Source organism: Cardiocondyla obscurior, linkage group LG04 (genome assembly GCF_019399895.1).
Source record: "Cardiocondyla obscurior isolate alpha-2009 linkage group LG04, Cobs3.1, whole genome shotgun sequence".
Lineage (NCBI taxonomy): Eukaryota > Metazoa > Arthropoda > Insecta > Hymenoptera > Formicidae > Cardiocondyla > Cardiocondyla obscurior.
Genome location: NC_091867.1, coordinates 6083846 through 6108967, shown reverse-complemented (window position 1 = coordinate 6108967; position 25122 = coordinate 6083846). Strand labels below are relative to the sequence as shown.

General features: G+C 42.7%; 1 protein-coding gene and 1 pseudogene across 1 annotated transcript in view; both read right to left on the bottom strand.

Annotated features, from left to right (window-relative positions):
• Positions 1 to 856: 856 nt before the first annotated feature.
• Positions 857 to 3512, bottom strand: LOC139102120 (apolipoprotein D-like; annotated as a pseudogene).
• Positions 3513 to 4459: 947 nt separating this feature from the next.
• Ken (ken and barbie) overlaps positions 4460 to 25122 on the bottom strand; it is a 30500-nt gene continuing 9837 nt past the window's right edge. Inside the window, exons 2-6 of the mRNA XM_070655808.1 lie at positions 9644 to 9934; positions 9358 to 9527; positions 8991 to 9218; positions 8553 to 8844; positions 4460 to 8459 (exon numbers count right to left, since the gene is read on the bottom strand). Of these exons, the coding sequence (XP_070511909.1) occupies positions 7986 to 8459; positions 8553 to 8844; positions 8991 to 9218; positions 9358 to 9527; positions 9644 to 9931 (1452 nt within the window). The 5' untranslated portion in view covers positions 9932 to 9934 and the 3' untranslated portion in view covers positions 4460 to 7985. The remainder of the gene's footprint in view (positions 8460 to 8552; positions 8845 to 8990; positions 9219 to 9357; positions 9528 to 9643; positions 9935 to 25122) is intronic.

The following is a 25122-nucleotide window of genomic DNA, read 5'->3' as shown; positions in this document are numbered from 1 at the left end:
CTAATTCGATCTCTTTAATTTGCCGGACGAGAGGTTATTTTGCGCAAGTAGTTCAGCGGGTAATTTATTGTTAGGAAATTTGATTAAGAGGTAAGGAACAAACGACCAGGATAATCTTGCTCGATTTGAATGCGGCACTCACCTGATGGCCTTGACCGTTGAATGACCGCTGGGTGTCGATCTCGCGGGATTAGAGTCGGTGCCTCTCGTACGATGGATCGCCCGTAGGTGACTGGACTTCCTGCTCCGCGATCTGCTTCGCGCTCGCCTTGCGGGGACGAACCCGCGAAGGTTGACTGGATAGGTTTGGCAGCGTACCGGCAGTTAGTGGGTCAGTAACGGTACGCACGGGGTTCAAGAAACCCGGCTCGAATTCGCCATTGACCAATAGATGATCGACAGTTTCGAAGACACGTGGGATGATCTCGCGATTGAACGCGATGGACCACTTTTGATAATCGCTCGTCCGCGCGCGTTTAACGATTAGCGGGAATCCTGGTGAGGAATATTTCCGTACCAGTGAAGATGTTTTGAGATATACTAACTTCATAATTATATATATATAATATAATATATCCGTGAATCTTCACTCTTTAATTTAAAGTAAAATATATTTTTTTTTGTTTTACGCTGCGTGTATGTATGAATTATGTATGAAATAAAGATTCACGGATTATTTATCACGCTACGGGCAATCATATTACGTAATTATGCTAAGTTGTTAGATAAGAAGTGTATGCAGAACTTTTGAAATAATTTATTGAAAAAGAAATGCGTTAAGAGTTACATTTCCTTTTGTTATATTTTTCAAATTATTCTTTCCTGTTTTCAAATGTAGAAAAAATATATTTCAGCTTTTTATTCGCAAGTATAGAATTTATATTACCATTAACATTTAGCGACACTTTAGTCTTTGCATATTATGTTTTATTATTATTAAATTTATTATTTCTCATTAACGGCATTATTTCATCAAGGACTAAAATATTAATGATGATATAAAAAGTATATCCGTTAGGCGACCTGCTTATACTTATTCTCACAATGAAAATTCTATGACATGTTTAGCTTTTACTAACGCGACACCGTGATATGAAAGCTAAAAAGACTTTCCACGAGCAGTTTCAGAACGTTTTCTCTCACGCTGTACGATTGATTCGCATAAATCGTTGCGACGTTACAGAAACACAAATATTTTTACGTCTTATCGATCAAATCAAATATTGTGCTTCACATTATCTCGTTAATCGCACGTGTAATTGTGCTTATTAATTCACAATTAATTATTAACACTATAAAGGATTTAATAATTTCCTTGGCATGATAGTCATTACTACTATTAATTAAATTAGTAGTCGCACACGAAAACGGAAGTAATAATCAGACAAATATTTTACTAAGACATTTTTATTAACAATTTTATTTTATTTTATTTTTTTTTTAATTGTGTGTAAGTCTACAAAACAAAGCGCCGTACCAACCCTATGTTCTGAAACGATAATGACGTGTCGATGGATCGGTGATTAATGATTTCACGGTGCTTAAGCGAGACAGGTTCTTTCGAAAAACCGTTGCGAGTCTAAGACACCGAAAATCTTTCCCCGGAATGCTTCCCTGCTAGCGCCAACTAACAGACTTTTTTTGAGCGAAACTTTTACGCTTTTGACTCTTTCGAGAGCTCGCTCGTCTCCTCCTTCAAGTTCTCCGCGACGTTTTCCTCCTTGACCTCGACGATGATCATTTTGTCTTTGGCGTCGCTACTTTCCTCCTTTATCACCTCCGCGATCTTCAGAATCCGTTCAGGAATAGTTTCGATGGAAGCTGGCTCGAATTTCGGGGATGTCTCCACTTCTTTCTTCCAGTCGTCGACAGCCTTCTCGGCGGTTTCAACTTTCGATACCTTTACTTCTTCCTTTATCTCGGAATCAGCATTATTTAAAGCGTCGGCCGATTTTACGTTCTCGTCCTTTTCGACCGGCTGTGGTTTCCGTTTTCGCTTCTCCGTATCTGGCTTCTTCTCGTTCTCGGTGCCCTCTTCCGGGTCGAAGTAAGCGCAATCTGCCTGGTCGGTTTTTACGAAGAACGTCTTCGAGATTTTGTATTTATCGAGAACACCGTAGGCCTGCAATTGGAAAGAGAATTAAAAATTTCGTAGAGATAATTCTGGAGTAAGAGGGTCGGGATGTTGTTAAGGTTGTATTAATTTTTAATTACATAATTTCAATTAAATTGAATTAAATTAAATTATTTCTAAATAATTTTTATTTTACGAGTTACGTACCTTTTGAAGTATTTTTCCTGACGGTATTCGTTCTCTCGTCATGACCCATGCGTTTTGCGCGTGGACCGGACCGATACCTTGGCAACTCCACAACACAGCATACGAGTCGTAATCCGTTTCGAGTACCGAATACTTGGTCTCGGGAGTCAATGGAACTGTCGTGTATTTGACGTGAAGTTTGCCTTCCTCGGCCTTGGAAGCCGGAGGCTTAATCTCGCCTTCTAGTATCCTCTTTATGCCGGTGCTAAATATTAAAGATATCAGTAAAATCCCGTTATTTTTTTTTTATTTGTCAGATAAATTGAATAAAATTTTAGGTATACTCACAAACGATTCGTAACTTCGTTGCTTACGCGGTATCTGCCGTCGCTTCCTTTAGTATAATTTGTCATAACGCATCGAGATACCACTTCACTAAGTTGGAAATATCTTTCGGATTCGTACCAAACGCCCAAAAACTGTAGGAAAAATCAAACATTCGTCATTCGCAAAGTAAACTAATATTGTCAAAAAGTCGAAGTAATTATTAATCTTTCGCAAGAGCATTGAAGTAAATTTTATTTCTCATACGTTTGTTTGATAATTAAAAACACCATCATAATTCTAATATTCTACAAACATGTCTGATATTAAAACTATAATACGTCTAAAATAAAAAAAAAAAATAAAAAAATGCAGTAACAATAAGTATATGAGACGATTCAAAGCAGTTAGGTTACTCACCCTTTGCATGTTAAAATTCGGCATGGGTATGTACTCCGGACAGAAACCCAGGTTAGGAATCTGGGCACTGGCCCAGGCCAGAGCCGAGAGTGTTAGGATGATCTTCCCGAACATGTTTGACGACGATCTACCTCGGAAACCTTCAAAGCCCAGACCTTTATATACATTTAAGTAGGAGCATTGACCGAGAGGTCTTACCCCCTCTTTGTGAGCAAACGGTGGTCATTGGTCAATGATGCGCCTACGAATCTCTCGGCAAACCCGCCGGCGTCGCGGCCAAGAACCAGAAATGCAAGATCCATTATGCATCTTCAGAACGAACGGTACTTCTCGATCGAAGACGTAAGCCCTTACGGGAACGAACGACGCTAGAGCGAGGTCTACCAACTCGATGGAATGTCGATGACTCCTCTTGGAATAAATGTAAAAAATTACGGGATTAAAAGAATTCTGATTCTCTGAATTTTTAATTCGAGATCCACAAGGACGCGTTGATTAAAATCTTCTGGGAAAGAGCCGGCGGCTGCTAATCTCTTTTGAAATCTCCGCGAATATTTCACTGCCATTGTAACAGCTTTTTTTTAATTTTTTTTTTTTTGTAATTTAAATTAATGTATTAATTTATTTTTTGTAATATATTACACTTAAAAGTTGATTTAATTAAGTATATCACACTCGTGACAGAACTGGTCGGCAACAAGATTTATATGCATAAAAGTTGTTGTCTCTAAACAAGTATAAATCTTTTCCTATTTCTGTAGTATCTCAAAAAATATTTGATTAATGCCTCTTTATTATGTATATTATCTCGCATAACTAATTGCTTACATTACGCTTGTAAATTACAATCGAGACACGAGCCTGCGATTATGAAAGGCGAATGTCCGCTTCCTGCAATCGTTTGTGGAGCCGGTTTCAATCTGGTCCAACGCTTGTTTACGTTGAATTCTGGGGTACCGCCGATCGGCTCTGCCGATTCCTCTCGAGCGGACAAAATAAGAAGTAGTCGTAATTATGTAATCGACGCTGTCGCTATTGAACGTACAGCACACGACGTCTCGCTGGAACGTAGCCCATTAGTAACGGGTTTTCGCTGTCTTTTCTTTTTGTACAAAACCGAGAGAAGTCTCCGGACCGTTAGGTGACAACGTCTCTTGCGGATCTTCTGGGGAATTCTTTGAAGATTCTGTGGATCGAGTCGCTACGCGCACTTCGTGAAACAATAATTAACTTTGCCTTCGATCTTGCGTTTTTGCGTTTTGTTTAGTTATTTCGTAAAAAAATTTATCGCGAAAAATAAGAAAACCTTATCAACTAAAAAAAAAATTTTATTGCATAGAAATGCAACATCAAATTTAGGAAATTAAAACAATTAATATATATGATTTATTTTTCAAGTTAAATAAAATTAGTAAGAATTTTCGAAGAAGCGATTTGTGAAATAGAAATTCGAGATTGTTTCTTCAACTAATTTATTAAAATCGTTAGGTTATCGTTTAAATTAAAGCAAATTTTTCTACAGATTTTTACACATCTCGCGCCTGAACAGCGTAACTTTTCATAAATTACAATAGATTCTAAAGGAATGGGAGAAGGAAATTGGTAATGTACAGTAGCTCGATCACTCTCGCTTCCCTTTACCTTTGTCGTGCATCAGTTTTCTTTTAAATTTAATTTATTTTTCATAAACCTATGAACACTAAGAAAGCACGCGGGGCTTGCGGCCCGCTTGGAAGATGCTTATAATCTATAAAATGTTTTACCCGGATGTCCGAATAACGAAGAAACAGACGCTAGCTTTGCACAACGGTGACGGAAAACGATAATCGGTGGAAAATCGACGTTTCCCACAAAGTTACACCAATTATTGCCTTTACATCCGTTAAACCCATTCCTTTGAACGACGCGTTTACACGGTAATTGAATTTAACGACCGAAAAATCTCGCAGATCCCAATATCGAATAATGTTATCAAAAAGATATCGTTGTTTTTCGGAAATTCGGTCTGGTCGGTTGACCGAGAGCGAAACTCGAGATCTTTGCTCGTCTCCCTTCGGAGACGATCTCGAGGGAGACATCCGGATGTGCGTGCGCGCTAAATATAATCGATTAACAGTAAAGTAGTCTGCGGTACGTAATCCTAGTGCGTTACAGCTCGAGAAGAGGGGACAACTGATGTCGGAAGTGCGTGATAAGGGTGGGCGAAAGGGTGAAGGGGAGAATGGTGATAAACAGTTGATTGCTTACATTATTACAGGCGACTCGCATTTTCTTTTTTTTTTTTTTTTCCTCGGTACTCCACATACACACACACACACTCTATCTCTCTTTCTCTCTCGGTATTCACCTTTACGACCGCAAGAGTCTCTCACTCACGCCGAGAACCGCGAGTCGCGCACCCGTACCGCGAAACGCCGCGGCGTCGCGCGCTAAACAATAATTACTTTAGCTTTATTATCATTTAGTATCACATTACGTTCACTGTTTTGTGCTGGCCGTTTCTTGCCTGGCTTCGCGAGAGCGCACACCACCCCTCCAACCTCTCTTTCCGCTCCGTTTCCTGTACGGCTCCTCGTCACAACGTTCTCGCAAGTGAACGTCGTAATGAGGGCAAGTGACGGAGAAGAACAAACGCGTCGATCGATTTTTTTTCACCCCAAGCGATCGCGGATTTTGCGAGGGCGAGCAAAGACTGAGGTGTTGAAGGCAACGCCAATTAGCCGTGCTTCCGGTCTTCCTTTTCGCTAGATTAATATAGGACGCTCTTTGAAACATACAAATCGCGGAGAAATTCTTTTAAATAAATACATTTTTATATAATTTAAATTTATTAATTTTTTAATTAAATTGTTAAAAAAAATTTTAATTATATAAAAATGGATTTAAATTGAATTAAAATAAACTTCTGTATAATTTACATATGTATTTTTTTTATTGCATAACGCTTTATAATTTTTTTTTTTTTTTTTTTTTTTGTATAACGTCTTATTTCTTCTCCTCACTTGAACGTCTCACTTTTACAAACATCTTCCGAATAAGTTTTGTACAATTAAGGAGCAAAAAAGAGGTTGAGGCCCTTCTTCAAGGCACCTTAGGTAATAATAATGCCTATCTAGAAAAAAAATTATGACGTCCTGCGCCAAACAAAGATGAAATTAAAGAAAAAAAAAAGCTACTACTTACAACGATCTAACTAGCCTTAAGAAAAGTTTAATTAACTCGAATGAATTTTAAGATTCTCTACGTGAATTCATTAACGTTTCCTCCATTTCCTAAGCGATCTCGTATTGTCACCTTAAACGCCTATGTCTCTTAAGCCTATGAACACATGAAATCACTGCCCAATCGACCAATTTGGACCCATTTGACAAGGCACTCGAGTCGCTAAGTTGCACTGAAGGATGAACGAATGTTAGGACGGGAATGAGGGAGGTGAGGTAATAGCGACAATGTGGAAGACGGATTATTAGAAGACAGAACATTAATAACGTTGACGTTCACCGCGCAACGAACTGTATCGACAATCTGCGAACTATATAAGCCGCACTCGATCTCGCCGATAATGTTCTCCTCTGTCCCGCGTGAGGTTTCGACACTTCCATTCCCTTCCCTTTCATCCCGGCCGAATACTTTCGCGATCGAGACAGCTCTAATTAGCGGGAATTAACTCGTGGCGATTGGTGGGCAGGACACCTAAGATCTACCTAAGACAGAAATCGGTGGAAAGTCGGTTGGTCCCTTTGCAATAGTGTGAAATAAATAAATTCTAGTCCGTTCTCTAGCTCCTATTTAACATTATTTACACTGTGAGATTGGTCGCGCGCGCTGAGGTAAAATCGGGACACGTCGCCGGGTTTGCCGCGTGCAGCGATTAAAATAAAATAACAACAAACAATACGCGACAAAAAAGACGGCGCCCCAATCCCGCGAGCTCGCTTATATTTGACACGTTACGATAATTGACTCTCTTTTTCGTTCGTGTTATCCTTGTACTTTTCCCAGATCCGTTCGATTACGACTTGCGACATGCATGTTTGAATCACATTCATTAGCAGAGGCATCCTATCGAGGTTGTTGCTTAGCCCTGATAAAATACTTTTTGAAAAGCCGTAAATGAGCGACTTTAGGAAATTTTTATTTCTTTCTTTCTTTCATTATCTTTCACCGTTATTCTTGGAAAAGACCTTTGTCCGGTGCCTCTGTCGTGTATCTTTAGAAAATTTTGAAAATTAGATTGATATATTATTCCACTAATATTTATAGAAATTTTGACTGAATTTAATCACAAAAATATATTTAGTCACAAGGTAATCGCAATTTTTGTACGTATGTAATTTATTTTTTTTGTAAAATGAATATTCTTTGCGACTTTAATAAAATTAATAACCGTAATAATAAATTATAGTAATTAAAAACATATGAAGAATAAACTAGAGTACTTAAACATAGATTCTGTTCAGACTGCATGTAAAATTGATTTCTAATATTACATTACGTCATAATTGTTTATTTCTCATCTATTGCTTTTAATTATATTTTGTCTGTAATGACAATTTTATTTTCCATCATATTCAGTTTAAAATATAATTGAGTGAAAATATTTAAAATTATTACTCAAAAAATCTTTATTGGTTTTAATAACCGTGCACGAAAGAACAAAAAAATTATTACACTTTTGATAAATATTTTATGAAAGTATTGATAATTTAAAAATTAATAATTTTGATAAAAGGTTAAAAACTAAGTAAAAAGATAATTGATATATCTTTTTGTGTATCGTGAAAAACAACGAAAAATAGATTAAAATTTTAATTATTTTACGTTGTTAATTAAAAAATTGTCCGAACAGAAATTATGTTTTCCAATCGCATCGTTTTAACAAATCCGTCAAGATATTCCTTAGATGAAAAGTTACTTAAAGAACTAATCATTGTGCGCTTGAGGAACACTCTTCGGCACCGGACGGCCTTTGACCTTGTCGCTATTCGTGATTCGTAAATTCGCGATGCAGATTTCTGCTGAGGAGCAGATTGTTATGAGGCCCCGAGAGATGCCGGATGAGATCCTGCAGGTTGGCGAAGTTCGACGACGAGCAGAAGCAGCACGAAAACGTGTTATCGGGAGCTGCTATTACACCTCGGTGCACCGAGCAAAGGTGCTTCAGTAAGTGGGCTTTTTGCTTGAACATAGCAACGCAAAGTCTACACGCGAAGGGTTTCTCGCCTGTGTGCACTCTCAAGTGGGTCTTTAGATTCCACGACATGCCAAACTGCTTGCCGCAGTAGCTGCATCGATATTCTCGAACCGGGGTGGACTTCGGCGGGTCGTCTGTCGACGGTGGCGGCGGAGGAGCTCTCGGCAGAGTCCAGGTAGTCCAAGGTGGCTCTAGCGCCGCTGCTGACGTCGGGTCGGCACTCGGCGGTCGATGCGACGGCGGCGTTACCGATCTGTCTTGCTGCGTACCAATAACGAAAAAGTAATAAAGTAAAATATGCATCTATTAAAAAATCAATACGTTTGAAAAAGTGAAATTGTTGCGTTAACCAACCATGTATGGCGGTGCCGAAACGCTTAGGGGATGTGGCGCTTGTAGTCTCCTGGGTGTTTCGAATCCAGGATTGAAAGGCACGAAGGCCGGGTTTTGCGCGGGGGCATTGTGAAAGCCCGGCCTTCGTTTTCGATGTGGCGTCACGACGTACGCCTCCGCAGGTGGGATAGGTATTTCCTCCAGTTTCCTCTTTCCAGAATCTAAGCCTAGCGCAAGTCGCGTCGCGAGCTGCCTCTTCCTCTCCTCTGCTTCCTCAAGAGATTCTCGCCTCTCGAATATCAGCTTTTCAGACCTGCAACGATCAAACCCATCTACCTTGAGGACTCTCTACGTTTCGTTTTATCGAGTGCGACTTATAAAATCACACGTCAATCTTATCTCTACATTTATCGTAAAATTTGAATTGCAAGCAATTATTAAATTGCTAAAGTCGTTTACCTGTGTACTACGTCGTGCGAGCTGTCACTTGTGACAGAAGTACCGGAATTGAGACTCAGATTAACGGGGTCAGAACTATCCCTTCTTCTAGGCGGCTCTATGCTGCTCTCTCTGTTATCCGAAAGGAGACTTTCGCCCTCGACACCTTCCACATCCACTTCCGGTTCTTCTTCGCACCCTTCCGTCTTGATGAGGACTGAGCAGCAGTCCGCAGGATTATTGGACTGTCTAAAATGCAGAGAATTTTTTTTTTAAATTAAATAATTTTTTTTTTAATTTTAATTAAAAAAAAATTTTTTTTTAAGTTAAAAAAAATGTTTTGTCTTTTTTTTTCTTTCTTGTTTTCAAATAAAATTTATCTACCCACCTGCCATCGTATTGGGATTCGTAACTAGAACTCTCCTGGCCTTCTGAGGGCTGTGGAGTTGATATTCTCTCGGGGTCAGAGTTACTGGTTTGAGGCTGATTAGGCTCAAACAGTTCCGACTTAATTTGCAGAAGCTCAAAGAGCTCTCTTAGCGGCGTAAGCTCTGTCGACTAAATAAGATCGTTATAAGAATTCCACTCAATATACATTTCAAGTATTAGAAATATTTGTCGCACTAGTGTTAGGTTTTCTGATTCGAAATATTTTATCTTAAAAAAAATCTTACCGGTATCAATGCCTCTCCATTGTACAGAAATTCCAGCAAATGATTTAGTTGAGTCTTTCGGACGCCTGATAAATGAACTACGTGGTCCAGGGCGGGATTCCGAAGTAGACTAGCTAAGAGGGGACTGGCGGCTGCCAAAACTACGCGATGGGCCTTCACGACAGACCCATCATCGCACGCCAGGGTCACGTCCACGTGACGGTCCCCGCTGTACCAGGCCCCAACCTCTGCGGCTAAGGTCGCTGGGTGTTTTCCATAATGGAGCGTCAGGAGACCGTCAGAATACATCGTCTGTAACAAAAATAAAAGGCATTAACATCTATGCTCGAATAGGCCCTGCGTTAATCTAAAATTTGCATGTAATTTACATCAAACTGCATCATTCATAGATGAAGAATGGCAGATAACTAATGGGGCTTCTTAAATTCTAATAAATATTTTATTCATAGTCAAACGTGCAATTATAATTGCAGGAAAGGGATTTAAATAGATTTTAAAATAATATTTATAAGTAAAAAAAAAAAAAATTAAAAAGAAAAAGAATAGGATAATAACCTTGATACATCTTTATCCGTGAAAAATTAGTCACCGATTACGCGTTATAATTGGCGACTGTACAATTATGCAATGCGATTGACGAATTGAAAAAGATCGAGCTCGTAGACGCGGCGCGAGCGATTACGGCGAGAAATTGTGTGACAAAAACTGCATCTCGCGTCCTTAACCCAATAAGCGATCTCGCTGCGTTGCGTGTCGCGATGACAGCTTCGTTACACTAATTTCCTCCTTTCGTGTCTTGGTTCTCTAAGAAACGGCGGAAGAGAGACTGACGTGTCACAAGATCATGTTTCGCACGTTTCTCTTACATCTACGCAGCTCCCGTCTGACCATGTCAAACGTGTTTAACGGTGCGGTATGCAATTATCTAGTTAAACTAAAACCCTCACGTACTTACTGTATCCTCATATTCGGTTACTTCCATTTTCGCTGTTCTGTAAAATTTACGGAAACTGCCACAGAAAGTTTATCTTTTTCACGTTAATCGCGAGATTACTGCGTCGCTCGTCAAATTGATTATTTTCATAATTTGATTAATAATGAAGAAAAAGTTACAAGTATTTTATACCTGTTATATATATAAAGTAAATTATAATCGTCATAGATTAGTAGAAATCTTATTAAACATCGAAAAAAATTTTCGCCGCGAAGTCCAGTACTCTCAAGAGATTTTTCTTCAAGCGTCAGCCAATCAGGCATGATTCGCTCCTCGTTAATATTCCTTCCAGTATTTACCTCGGGGAACAATGAGTGAATTGTTGTTACGACACGATCTTGTAACAACGATCGTAAAAAATAATTAAAAAAAAAACATTCGACTAACACCAGCGGCGCGAGAAATACCTCGTTTACCCGTATCGAAGATTTGCTGCAATTTAACGCGGCCACGGCTAAGAATCGAGAATTAACGGCTGATCGAGCATTCCTTCGGTTTCTCAAGGGAAGCCGAGGAGAAAGTTTCGCATTATATTCTCAAAAAGAGCAAACGTACGGCGAGTATTATGAAATATGAATTCCGCAATGTCAAACGTGTGTGTCAAGAATACATTTAATGCTGAAAACGAGCTCTCGTCGTTCTTCGCTCTCATTTATTGTAAAATATATTGAGATGAAATCGTACAATTCATCCAATATAAAATAAACTGTCACATATATCTATTTTAATGCCGTTGAAATTAAAACGAGCAGGACAGGATTCTTTCTTCCCTGGGAATTACATAATCAGTCTCGGATGTCATTTAATTTCGACTGAAAAAGAATACCGTTAATGATTCGCTGGAAAAGATTTTTAAAAATCCACCGTAAACAAAATTAATAGATAAAAATATAAAATCGTAGAGCGATGAGATATCGTGCAGCTTGAGACCATCTTGCATTCTCTGCCGTGACCTTCGGTCGATTGTTCGATCGAATTCGAAAGGGAAGGCCTTGGGTAGGAGTCACGAAGAAGGTGCCGAGTCTATTGTGGAATTTTAAATCATCGAAAGTGGCCCGGCGAATCTCTGTCGAATTCGATATCAGGTGTGCATTTTCATTGTGCGCCCGTGTGGTTGAGCTGAACTGCCGTTTATTTATTCCCGCCGTAACCAGCTCTCCTCTCACGCTAGACGTCGTAAAGCGCCGCGTTACGTAATTGGAAAATTTTACATCTATTCGCAGCCACGCTCGCGTAAGAAAATTATTTCGCTAGAAAGGTCGCACAAGCCAGATCAGCGAGTGACACGTCGCTTACATCCCTCGATCCTTCTGCGTTTATCTTAAAATTATGAGAGCATTGTCATTGTAAAAGTCTCATGGGAAACCACCCACAACTTTCCCCTTTGCTTTCTCTTTTTAATTTACCTTCAGATATGCACACACGTTTCTTACTATTTTACAAACGCGCGTAACGAATTAACCGGAAGAACATTCATTTTTCTCGTAACAAGCTGCTCGCGTACGAGCGTCGCGTTATCGCAACTTGAGGACGCGATACCATGATAGACGAGGTTCATCCGTAACGAGAGTAGTCGGGATCGGTCTATGGGGGAAAAAAAAAGGCGAGTTCTTCGGGCAGGAATTGCTATGCAACGACGGCGTCACCCGCCGTGCACTCGCTCGCATGCGTAATAAACTCGCCGGCGTGATACTGAGAAAATCGCTAAATAAGGAAATCGTTGCTGGACGCCGTCGTCGTCGCTGCTTCTGGCTACTGGAAATGCCAGCCAGCGACGGCTTGAAGTTCAGGGTCAATCCAGCCGGCAAGCCGGATTACGTTCGCGCTTACGCGTTCACGTTCTTCTTTCTTCTTCTATTTGGGCCTTGAGGAGTTGCCGGGCAGGGTCTCGTGCCGCGTGCGTTACACAAACGTAATAGATGACTGGACGAAGTGTTGCCCGCGAAGCCGAGAAACGCGGGACCGCGAAACACGCCGTATCGAGCGTGCCGGCAACATCGATGCGAGCACGGCAACCGGTATTGTTTCGCCGAGTTTGGATCGCGATCATGGACGGACAACGGAGAGATGATGATTTCTCGACGGCCGCGAAATAAATTAAATTTGTGACTATCCGATTACATTAATTTCAATTAAATACTACAATCGCATTTTATTTAAGAAACAAGACAAATTAATTTAGATTAGCAAACAAGTTTTTTTTTGAAGGTTTATCATTATTATTTAATTAATTTAAGTTAAATTTTTGTACTAAAATTTTTTTGGTGTATGTATAAGAAGTTAAATTCTTAATCAAAAATTTATTCTTTTTGCAGGAGGGGAATCCAAATTACGCGCTTTTACCTACAAGTCAAGCTGCACGCTTCTTGTGTGCTGTGCTGTGCTCTACTGCGCCAGGAATAAAACTGCCTCTGAGCTTCCAACAGTGTCGGTAAGTCTTATTTTATTTTAACATCAGCTGATATTTCGTATGCGAAACACATTTTTTTTCTGGAAAATATTATTATACATATAATTACCGCGCTAGAAATTAAAACAACGGTAACTAATTAGATGTATTTTAATTTAAAATTTACTACCTTCGAAAATAATTTGTATCTTACAAAATTACAAAACAAAAAGCTGGAAAATTAAAGAAAAAGTGTCCCCGATTAACTTTCGAAATATCTATCGACGGCCAGGCGTCAATTAAATTTGACGAACGAGATCGCTCATTTTAGGCTTAGTTTACCGGTCTCAAAAGTAAAGAAAAGAATTTTTTTAAACAATAGCAGTCTCGCAGTTTTCATCTTTCCATCACACGTGTCGAAAACTGACGTCGTTTCGCAATAATCCGTATGCAATCGGTTGAAGACCGTGCCTGCAGCATGCTGGCAGTTGTGACGAAAGGGAGGAAAGTATCGCGGTGCAAAACTGGCGCGGACGGTTCCTGAGGTCGGGACCTCAGATAAAAGGAGAAAGTCGACGAATTCGTAAATTCTACCGGCGTCACCGCTCGCTTATCGCCGCTAACACGCACGTGTATGTGCGCATTCTCACCCATACGTACAAACGCGTCATTGTAACGATGCGCACGTGTGTTACACATACAAAAGAGGCGACGATGCGCGGTACCACGTACCTACACGCGAGCATTATAATCTCCTATCCGGATGGCGGACGTTACGATCTACCATTGAATCGAACAATGGCGAAACTGGGTTACGCAAATGTCGAGGCTGGAAATTAAAGCGCGAGACACCGAAGGGGGGTTCAGCGGGAGGTAGAGCACACGTCGGGCGATAAAAAAGATCGCGCGTTCAAAAAAAAAAAAAAAAGCCACGCTTAATCGTAGGAAACGCGCGGTTCGTTAAACTCAGTTGCAAAATTTCGCGAGCGCGCGCATAGACATGCCGTTTTTTTATCCATGAACCTTATCACCAATCGAGGATATTTTTCTCCACATTAGGCATCAAATAGTTAACTATATATAGAGTTTAGCGATTTATTTATTTAAGAAACAATTGACATGAACGGTTTTCCATCTGGTTATGTCTGCACCCAATCATTATTTTGTTACATTTTTAATAATAAGTACGACAAACATATATATGTAATAATTAAATTAATTTAATTAAGCCTAAGTAGCTTCAGGTTATCGTTAGAAGTATCAAAAAATGATGGTCGGGTTTATAAGTAACTAAATCCTTTCGAAGTGGAAGAATTGTGGACGAAGAGAACGTTGTTAAATGTCGTTTCGGTGTCACCAACGAGCGTCGTTTTGTCACGTCCGTCGACGTCGCGTTATTTCACGGTTTTCGGAAATTGTAGGCTTCACCGTAAAAAAGTCGTGACAACGTTGATTAAGGCGAGGCCGTTGAAACCGCGCGAGCCGACCGGCACGGATTGAGCAACGTGGAGAGAGAACTCGTTACGGGACCTGTAATGGGGCCCAGGCGTTTCCGCTCCATTTTTTGTGGGCCCAATTACGCCCCGTCGACCGTGCTTCGTGGTCTCATTGTACCGTCGGTCTCGTACGCGCGTGTACGCGCCGAATCATCGGTATCCACTCGCTCGGAACGCAATATCCCATGGCGATTCGACTCCTCGCCGCAGAGCGCAATTAAGCTGATCACACGGCAGAATTTCGAAAGGCTCGTGAGCGACATCGATCTTTCACCACGCATTAAGCAGGGACCAGCTGGAGGCAACTTATCTTGCGAAGTAGATACTTTTACCAAAGAGACGACGCGAGTTACGGAGATGCACTTTTCTTTCACCCGAGATAAAACAATGTGGAAATTAATTTACCGTCGATATGCGACCGGGCGGAATAACATTTCATAAAACTACTTCTCCCGCGGGGGAGAAGAGTGGCCTCTCCGTTCAAGCCGCGTTTAAGAGCCGCCGTTGCTGCCGATAATAAAAACATCCGTTCGCGCTCCTATTTTCGACGTGGACTAGTTTTTGCTATATTCGCGGACAGCCGATTCGAGAACGCGTCTACGTTTCCGTCGTCCAAGAATAGCTTCGTGGTTCGCTGACTTCCCGTATCGCGGCCGGCGGCATTGTGCGCCTTCACCGTCCTCGTCGGGAACGGGGAGAAAACGAAAACGCGGCCGCGGGGTTGTTGTGACACCCCGTGAAACCATGGATGGTGACTCACACCTTTCCTCGATTTCGAATCGCCATTTTCCACCTGGTCTCTCACGCTCTCTCCCTCTTGCGCATCGCTCCGCCGACTGTGACGTGCTCTCTTTCTCCGCCGTCCTCTCTTCCTCCTCCGCGCCGTTCCTCCGCGTTTCTAAAAGGTTTCCTCGTGCGTTCCGATTCTTTCACGTCCTTTCACAATAAGCACAACGACGACGGCAAGTGTCGTTCTTCCTGTTCGGAAAGAGCGCGTTGACTACCGGAAGTATGTGCGTGTCCCTGCGGTTTCCTAAAAAACGCCACCGCGAGCCCTTCGCCTCGTAGACAAAAGCAGGCCAAGGGACCATTCGTAACAATTGTACGCAAATGTCTACCGATCGTGCGCCGCGATTCGTGATTCATTCCCACACGGTTATTACGACTGATAGCATAATGCTGGGACGGGATAAACGAGAGCGGAGATAGAACCGCAGTCACAGTCGAGGATTGAATCGGCCTACGGGGCAGGGATTATCAGCGCGGCACGTAGGTAATAGTAATCTATTTAACGCGTTCAATTTTCCTTTCGCGTTGGCGCTGAAAAAAGTTGCCCGCCACTGGACCGAGGACCCATACGGAAAAAAATGTTACATTAGGAATAAGAATTGTTATAATGTCACGGTAATCGTGAACCACCTTGAAAGATTAGTTTAAACGTCAGACAGTAGCTAATATAAATAAATTAAAATTCAAAAAATTAAATAAACTAAATTAAAAAAGAAATATGTTAAAAAATTAAAACTAAATTTAAAAAGAAAACTGGCGTAGTAATTTAATCTTTTAATTCTTTGACGGTCCATGACTACAGTGATACCACGGTAAATCTTGGTATAAAATTTCTTCCACGCGCGTTGCTCGTCAATGTTCTCGGAGATGATCGCGTCAGGAATCGTGACCTAGGCACTCCCGCGATTAGTCGCAAAATTCACTCGCGGTGGGCCGGCAGATCGAAGGGTGCCAAAAATAGCCTCCGCGGTGGTGGGCCTTGTTCCTCTCGCGAGAGAGCGACCGAAATCGCGCGCGCGCGTTCTTAATCGACGCTCGTCGAGTCACCGGATACATTTCGTTCAAGGCCAGAAAGTAAAAAGCCTTTTCAGCTGCACTTACGTACCCAGCTAGCCGAGTGCGGCTCTAACTGGTACCCGTGCACACGTCACCCGTCCGTCAGGTACACGCGATGCACGCGAACACGCGGCTGCGGCCTTGTGTGCGCTCGTACGTGTGCACATGTACGCGATATAAAACTCTGTATGCGCTCGTGTGTGTGCATGCGAGCTCGAAGGCGTCTCTCTCGATCTCTCAGCTCCCCGAAGCGAGTCCGCGAAGCGGCTAGTTACATGATCCATTCATTATATAAGAACAATCGCCTCCTCTAATAGACACGCTCCATCATTGCGGATCTGAAGGGCACGCTTGGCGTGCGCGTGCGTCGTGCTCTTCTGCCTGCCTCGCGAGAAGGCGCGAAAAGTCGGCGAAATTCAGCAGCATTCGAGGAAATTGCCGAGATGATCGTGGGAATTATAGGAATCTGTCTATAACCTCGTCTACCGATCCGCCACGGTGCCCGTGTGGCTTAAACGGCGTGATTTTTGCACCAGTCGCGTCACTCGGTTATTTATGTAATGAGGTAACATTGAGAGAGCGTGGCGGGCGATCGGATCGTGTATCTGAAATAATTAGCGACCTTCGGCGCGCACGGAATGCATATTTCGCGCATTATCACGCTTCACGGGAGCTTTTTTTTTGCGCCATCCTTGTGTGTGGCGAACCTCGAAGCGGAGGGAAGCGAGAACGACATTTCGGCGTGACGTTCGACTGGGAGCGCGATCCTCCGAGCGTTGCATAACGCGGAAGGTTCAACGAAAAAGCGTAAAGACGTGATCGTAAGTCTTCGACGAGATCGACCGTTGTGAAATTTTGACGCGCGTTTTGATTCCTTCGGTAATAAATCGCTGCGGCTCGTTTTGCGGATGATCTACCCTAACTCCGTCGTGATTTCGCAACGCAGGCAGCTCCTAATCTTTTTTTTTTTTTTTTTCTTTTTAGTCGCCTCTGCTGACTTCGCGTAATACCAGCGTTACTCCCGTTTATTCTTTCACGCCGATTCCGCGCAGCAAATAGGCACGAACGCGCTCGTGTGCATGCATGTACGTGTGAATCGGTCTTTATGCCGTCACACACAGCGTCTCCACACTGCCTCTTCTTACGTAACGCGCGATCGTTTCTCTCGAGCAAGCGACGTCACCTCCTCCGCCGTGTTAATCCAAAGGGCACTCCCGCCCTGCGATCGCCGACGATACTTATGACCATCCATTTGCTATTTCAAAAGTGGAATTTAAATACCACGGCGGATAACATTTCGGTAACTTTTAATAACGCGTCAAGAAAGCCGCCAGAACAAATATAATTATTTGTTTCGAAAGGAATAATTATTGAGAACCCCTCGTTCTTTTATTATTATTTTTTAAATAATACTTTAATTTTAAATGACAGAGATTCAATAAAAATACACGAAAAATAATTGAATTAGAGATTTATAAAACTTTAAGAATATGTATCGAGTAAAATGGGATTTCTTCAGTGACGTTTGCCAATTTCGCCAGTCGCAAATTTAGTTGAAATATATTACGGTCCCCACACGAGATAAATGGAAAGGCGTTTCGTATCCCTTTCGGGGAGAATGTTAAAAACTCGAGACCGCGAGAAATAATCGGGTGTCTCGAAGAGCATCGCGGCGAATTCTACTATTACAAATAAACATGCAGATTAGCTTCTCGCGCCTCTGTATCAACGAAATCTGAACTCAGCCTGAAATTATACCGGTTTCAATCCCTGTGTCCGAGATGCTGCGCGCCCCTCACTCATTGCGAGATGCCGACGATAAGGCGCGCGCGCGCTTTCGTCGAGGACGTCGGGAAAAAGTGCGCGTCGACGACGCGCCAGGCTCGGGTTACATAAATCGCATCGTAAAACGGGTAATTTGATTACGTGCAAAGACCAAGATACGCAGGTAAAGCGCAAATTGCTGGATAAGCGCGCTGCTCGCGTTCTCACAAATCGCAATTACCGTGCCGCGAGGCGTACTTTCGTCCATCCGCCGTGCCGCATCGCGTTCACCACGAGCATTATTCCCGGAAGGTGCACACGGAGTTTGTTCCCGTCGCGAGCGATAATCCCGCCGCTCTTCCCCCGGAAGCTCGCCAGCGACTCCGTTGACGAGTCGCGCCAATAATCGCCACCTCGTAACGTCGCGAATGACTTCAACTCGAGCGATTTGATTCCTCTCAATTCCCGCGTGACGCCAGAGAAGATTTTTATTTAACCGACTCACGTAAGGTTACGTAAATTTCTCGTCATCGACGCGGCGAACGAGTGAAATTCCTTTCCCAAGCGTCGCGCGGCTTTTGCAGTTTCCGCTAGGGCGTGATTTTCGTCGAGAAAAGGAGTTTTCGGAAATCATTAAAAAAAAGAAGAAAAAGTAGCCGCTATTATCGCGTAATACTGACCGCCGCTATTTTCCGAGACGTCGCAGCTCCCATTGTCGCCCACGCGAGCACACGCGGGAGAGTGGAAACGGGTGCGACATGGGGATTCGGATGCGCTCAATGTCAGCGGGCGGACCGTGGCGGCGGTGGCTTTTACTGCGCAGCGAGATGCACGCGTCCGGCGAGCACCTACCGATTAGTCATCCGCGGCGATGCGATCCTCGGGGCCTGCATGCGCGATCGGCGACTATTACACGGATGACCTTTCGCTACTTAGATCTACATACACCCACGGCGGCTCGAGGGACGCGCGCGCGTGCACGCGTTACGCAAGAACGACCCTCCCGCGTCCTCCGCGCTCTTCCTCTTTCTAGTCGTCCGCTTTATTCCCCTTTCCGCGGTTCTCCTTCCTTCTTTTTCTCCTTCTTCCTCTCGCCGCTCGCCGCGATGCAGTTTCCGAGCGGACGAGCGGCGCTCCGGATACGCGAGGCGCGTCTAATTTGTTCCATCGAAACGATATTCACGTGGAACGGCGAAATCCGACCTGTCGCGAGACACTCGGTAATATAATTTTTAATTGCGAAACCTCCGTAGAGAAAAACCAGCAGATCAGTTTCTGCATTTTTTGGCTCATTAAACTGTTAATTTTTTAAAATTATTTCGAGATATAAAGATAGTTATATTTATTTTTATTTCTTTTTAAACGTGATATTTTATTAATATGACAACGTGTTGTTTCGGGAGCTCAATTTTAGTAGAAACCACTCTGGATCCTCTGAATTTAATTTCGGACTTGTCAATTTAAAAAAATTAATAAAACGATATAGTAATATCGCGCCTTATTAACATAAGGCATCGAATTACGCAATTACCGCTCCCTTTTTTTTTAAGTAGCCTTACGTTCCGCGCTCTTCGCGAGAACAAGTACTCTTTATGTAATTGTCCGTCGTCGCACTTACTGTTAATGACAATCGCGATTAGCGCGGCGCTCGGAGTGACTTTTAATGCAAATAGAAGTCGCAAAAAGCATCTCATCGCGGTGGAAGTCGGAAGATGCAGATGAATTTTTTTCTCCCTTCCTCTCTCGCCGAGCAGCTTCTCACGCCGCGTCTACATTCTCTACCACGGCAACGCCTCGCGTTATTTTAATACACGTAGGTAAGATCGTCGCTTTTGGCGTGGCCTTGCCGCAAGTGAGTCAGGCGGAAACGACGTGTGCGAGAGCGAGGATCGGCCTCGTAAGTCAGCTCTCTCTCGCGTTCATGATCTAATGACGCTCCAATTCCGATGAGTCTCAGTTCGTCGAATAGCTGCGGGTGCAATCCCGCGCGAGAAGCGCAATCAAATATTTCCCGCGAAAGCTTTTATTATTACCAGTCAGAGACGATTTTGCTCGTCCGTGTCAAATTGCTCGATTCTCTTCGGTGCTGATTTTGCTGTAAACGACGATTTTCTCCCCGCTATCCGCCTATCGCCGGAAGCGCGGGCGCAGGAACTCGCACGGAATTCCACACGATCGTTTATCGCGATAGCGCATTTTAATCGTAACGTGACTTTCATCTACACAGCTAATCAGGTAATTCCGTTGTGCCGCGTGGTAGCCTTGGATAATTTCCTATTCCCATCTTCGTGCTCTTCTCGTGTCGGTATGGTCAGCGGTATTCTTCCTTGCGGGATAATCGGCGATCATTAAAAATCGCCCGAGGAATCGGCGAGGCTCCGAGCAGGCCGACGAAATGATTTAAGCCTTCGATTATCCGCTCGCGCTCGATCGCTCGTAACGGGATCGTCGTGGTGGCTGGCGACGACTTCCGATCGGTTACGCGAGCATTTTCAGACGTTGCGCAACTCCGTCTTTCGCGACCGGTCCTTTCCTTCACTTTTCCACCCGGGACCGAAGTCGACTTCTCTCCGGCGAGAGCAAGAAGTCCCGAGCTACCCGTTCGCTTCGTTTATTTAGAGGCTGACCTCTCGGCGAAAACGTTGTCGCGCAATCAGCCGCGACTTCTCGTTTCGTTAACATATCGAAGGTAATTCCTGCCTCACCTTCGCGGAGAGGTACGCGCGTTACATAAGTGAAGGCGAGAAGAATGCATTCAGCCACGAGCGCCGCATCACCACACCCGTCCACCGCGCGTTTAATTCTTTCAAATTGCGCGGAAATTTAACAAGATTGTATGCGCGTCGTATATAATTAATTCGCAGTAACGTTTAAGTGTTGTTGGAATATTAACATGCCAATTATACGTCCCGACGATATTATCGTACGGCAATTTGCATCCCGTTACGCGCGTGTCGAAGGTATCCCGGATAAATCATTCGCGATCGATCGGCTCTCGCAAGCGAACCGTATAAATATCCACCTCTCTCTTCCCTCTTTCTTTCTCTTTTCTACGCATAAATTCAGACAATTTCCAAAAACCCGCCTGAAGAAGTCACTTCCGTCGCCGCTGGTCGTTTCCCGTCGATTTCCCCTTTACCGTGAGACTCGCGCGCAAAAGAACTGGCATCGGCAAAACAACGGCGACGTAACGTCCACTCGAGCGGCATGCCACACGATACTTTTACGCCCGTCCGCGCACACCGCTGGACACTTACGTAATCGCAATGATCTCACGCCGTGGGTGGAGACTTGTCGTTAAACGCGCGCGCTTCTCGTCGCGCTCGCGTTCCGTTCGCCAGAAAGCGGCCACCGTGCCTGAAAAGTGCGTGCGGAAACGGGAGGCCTTTAATATTTCTAAAGAAGAGAGAGTGAGGGGGCGAAGGAGATGAAAGAGTGTTAACAAAGTGAGCGGCCCCGGAAAATGGCGAAACTGTTGATCGAACGATCAAGAGGACACCCGTCCCCAATTTAATAAAGCTTGAAGAATTGCAAATGATGGTCATAATATCGCACGCGAAATGTTTCCCGTGAAGGAAAAGTTAGCCTCGAACGTTTATGTTTACCATCCGAGAGCTTTGTTTCCGTATTGCGTAATTTCCACAAAATTTAAATTTGTAATTATGGATGCGCCTCGTTCCGAATTGTAAATTAGGTAACAAAAATACCGATCACGCTGTCTCTTCGATTATTCGAAGATGTCCAAGTATCGATCCAGCAGAAGCGGTTCGCAGTTACTCCTTGCTTCGTTTAAAGGCGGGTAGACGTATCTGTCATACGCGCGTAATGCGCGAATACAGACGAAATAAATTGACGATAAAAAATATCATGATAGAATCGTTGTCGAAAAGTCATGGCCTCGGAATTAAAAATAGTATTAGGAATAATAAATCATTTTTGACACAGCATTAGCCAGTCAGTCATCGGAATCACAGTTATGCATTTAAATTGTTAATGCGTATTGAAATAAATTTTTCCTTGAATCACGGAAATAAATATAAATTTTTATTCTGAATAATGCAAACAATCATATATGTGCATATATATATATTTGATATAAAATTTTTATCAAACGTCAAAAACTCGTCTATCGCGATCATAATAATCACGAATAAAGTCATTTCTCCTTTGCTCATTAAAAATTATTAATCTTAAGTACCTAATAGATTACTTAAAAAATTAGCGAACTAAATTAATTTTTTTTAAACGGTTACAAACGCTCGCTTTATTTCTTTGTTAATTAGCCGTAAATTTTTTTCGTAATCACTCCCGCGGAGATGGGCTTATCGAAAAACTAAATGAAAAATTCTTTATCTGGGTCGGTCGTTTCGCCGCGACGTAACAAGCTCCGGGGATGATTAGCATGTCACAAGAGCGAGACGACGATTGCAAGATCGTTTAAGAGTAACAATGGCGCAGGAGAAATTACGTTGGTAGTTAAGTGTGCGGGAGAGCGCCAGACGTCGTACGTAAGCGGCGACGTAAGCAAGAAAGTCCGCCTTCGTAAAGCGGGCCCGCTCGGATGTGCGGGTGAAAACGCGCGAGGAAGTCGAGGAAACACCGTGGCGGATTGCCGGCGACACAAACGAGTCATTTTCGTTTCATAATTCGAGCGCACGGATTTGTTTCGCAGAACGTGCCGCGCGAACGCAAAGTTTCTCTCACGATCGAGGGCTCTGAGTGCGAAATACCCCAATCGGATTCCTAATATGCGCATTTAATATTTACGACGACATTTCGATTGTTAAATAATAACCACGGTAATGGTAAACTCGAAGCAAAAGTAAATTATGATAGTGATTGTTCTGCAATATTTTTTTCAATTATTTTTAATTATTTTAATTCTTTAACTTTTTTTTCGAGCGGCACCTTTGCCGAGATATTTTTAGCTTGTATTGACAGGCGTTATTATAGATACAAACGAGTATTAGTTTACAAATTGCATATATATAGCGACGGTGGTCTTATTCGTTGCCTAATTAAAACGCTGATTGTCCTGAAACGTGTTATTATAAAGCGGAAATATGACTAAGTTAAAAGCAAAAGCTCACGATAAGCGTAGAACATTAAAATGCTAGTTATTTCAATTGTTCATATCTTCATTAATATTGATCTAAATGCATGCGGTATATGTGATTCAACGATTAAATGTCCTATCAAAGTTTGTTCAAGGTTTAATTGCCATCGTCGTCTTAGTAGTGCAATGCAAATTAGCGTTTTACATAATAAAATGATAGTCACGATAAATAAACATTTTCCAATCGGTTGCAATGATAACTCGTGATAATATGGTTAAAAACATAATATACTTTAATTATATTGACTGCCTATCATGTAATAATACCATACGGTTTAATAACATGACAATTTAATAATTTTCTTAATTAAAGCATTAATTTAATTTAAACAAAAATTGTGTTAACTAAAAGAAAGTTTCATTATTGAATAAAAATAATAATTGTTTAGAATTGGATAAAATTCAAGTTTGCGAAATAAATATTGTATTTTGTGTGCATTTTTTTCACATAAAATATTTTTGCTACCAAGTATTTACACGTTTACACGAAACTATATTACAAATGTCAAGCTGCATGAGCTAAGAGTGCGCGTTAACCGGCAGCGCCGCGTGAACTCTCTTTCTGTTCCCAAATTGGGACACTTTCACTGTCGCACGAAAGCCCCGACCCCTCGACCGGCCGTATTTCATGCGACGTACAATAGAGACGTATATCATCTGAACGCGAAGTCGTTACTCGAAATTACAGTCCTGCCCGATGCGCGCATCGCACGTCATACGTCGCGGAGCACAATGCGTTGACGAAGATCGTAACAAGCGTAATTTCCAGGATATGCGGTTTTCGTCCCTTCATTACCAAACATTTAATATACGCAAGTAGTCCATTCCCAATCGCGTTTAAACCGGCGAACGGAATATACATCACCCCTTGCGATCAGTCAAAACACGTGATTGAATACACGGAAAAATTTTTCTACGATTAAATATATAACTTTAATAATACTAAAATTAATAATAATTTTATCTCAGGGCACAATAATTAGTATACAATTTTTTTCATGTAAAAATAGAACAGTTTTTGAGAATTCCGTTCCACAGGTAGCTTGTAGCTGGATTTCGAAGCGAATCGGAAGCGAATGAAGTTTCGAGGCGCGTTAATTGCCGGCATGAGCGTCGCGATTTTTCACGTGGAATCCCATAAGTTCGCGGGATTACGAGTCTTTCGAAGATAACTCTGGAGATCGTAATTGCGAGACCGCGGTTTACGAACGTGTCGAGTAATAGCATGTTTATTTTCTTAACGACCGGGGGGGGGGTGAGGTTGTGCATTCTTTTTAGGACCCCTCGTAAGCGAGATGCTCTCTTCTTGCATGCATCAATTCGCTCGCTCGTTACCAGTCTACTTATGCCGCAGCTATTACGCGCGTGCGATGTAATAACCTTCGCAAAGGTTCTTCGCGCGAAGACAGTCTCTCTCAACCGCAGGAAAAGTTAATCCGCGCTTGATCTTGTCCGTCAAAGTACTTCATTTTATTATCCTCGCGGATTTATCTTGTTACTCCGTAGCGCTAGGTTTATCAAATATAGGCGCTATACGTATACGTCATTAACATTCCCATCGCATGCAGATTATTTGAGAAAAAAGAAGCGCGAAAAGAAGAGGCAGAAACCCGACAAATTTTTTCACTGGTTCGGTGCTCGCGTCGGATCGACCCCCTCAGAGAGAAGAACCCGTACCCCTCGCCGTCTTCAATAATACAATCTTTTTTCTCCTTCGCGTTACACGGAGGCGTGTAGCAGGCAAAGGCAGGCGAGCGAGCGAACGAACGAGTCCCGAAGGGGCCTCGAACGCGCCGCACCGGAGCTCCGCGATAGATGAAAGTGAAAGGAAAGGTAGAAAGGGTCGGTGGAGGTAGGTAGGTACTCGCGCGGTAC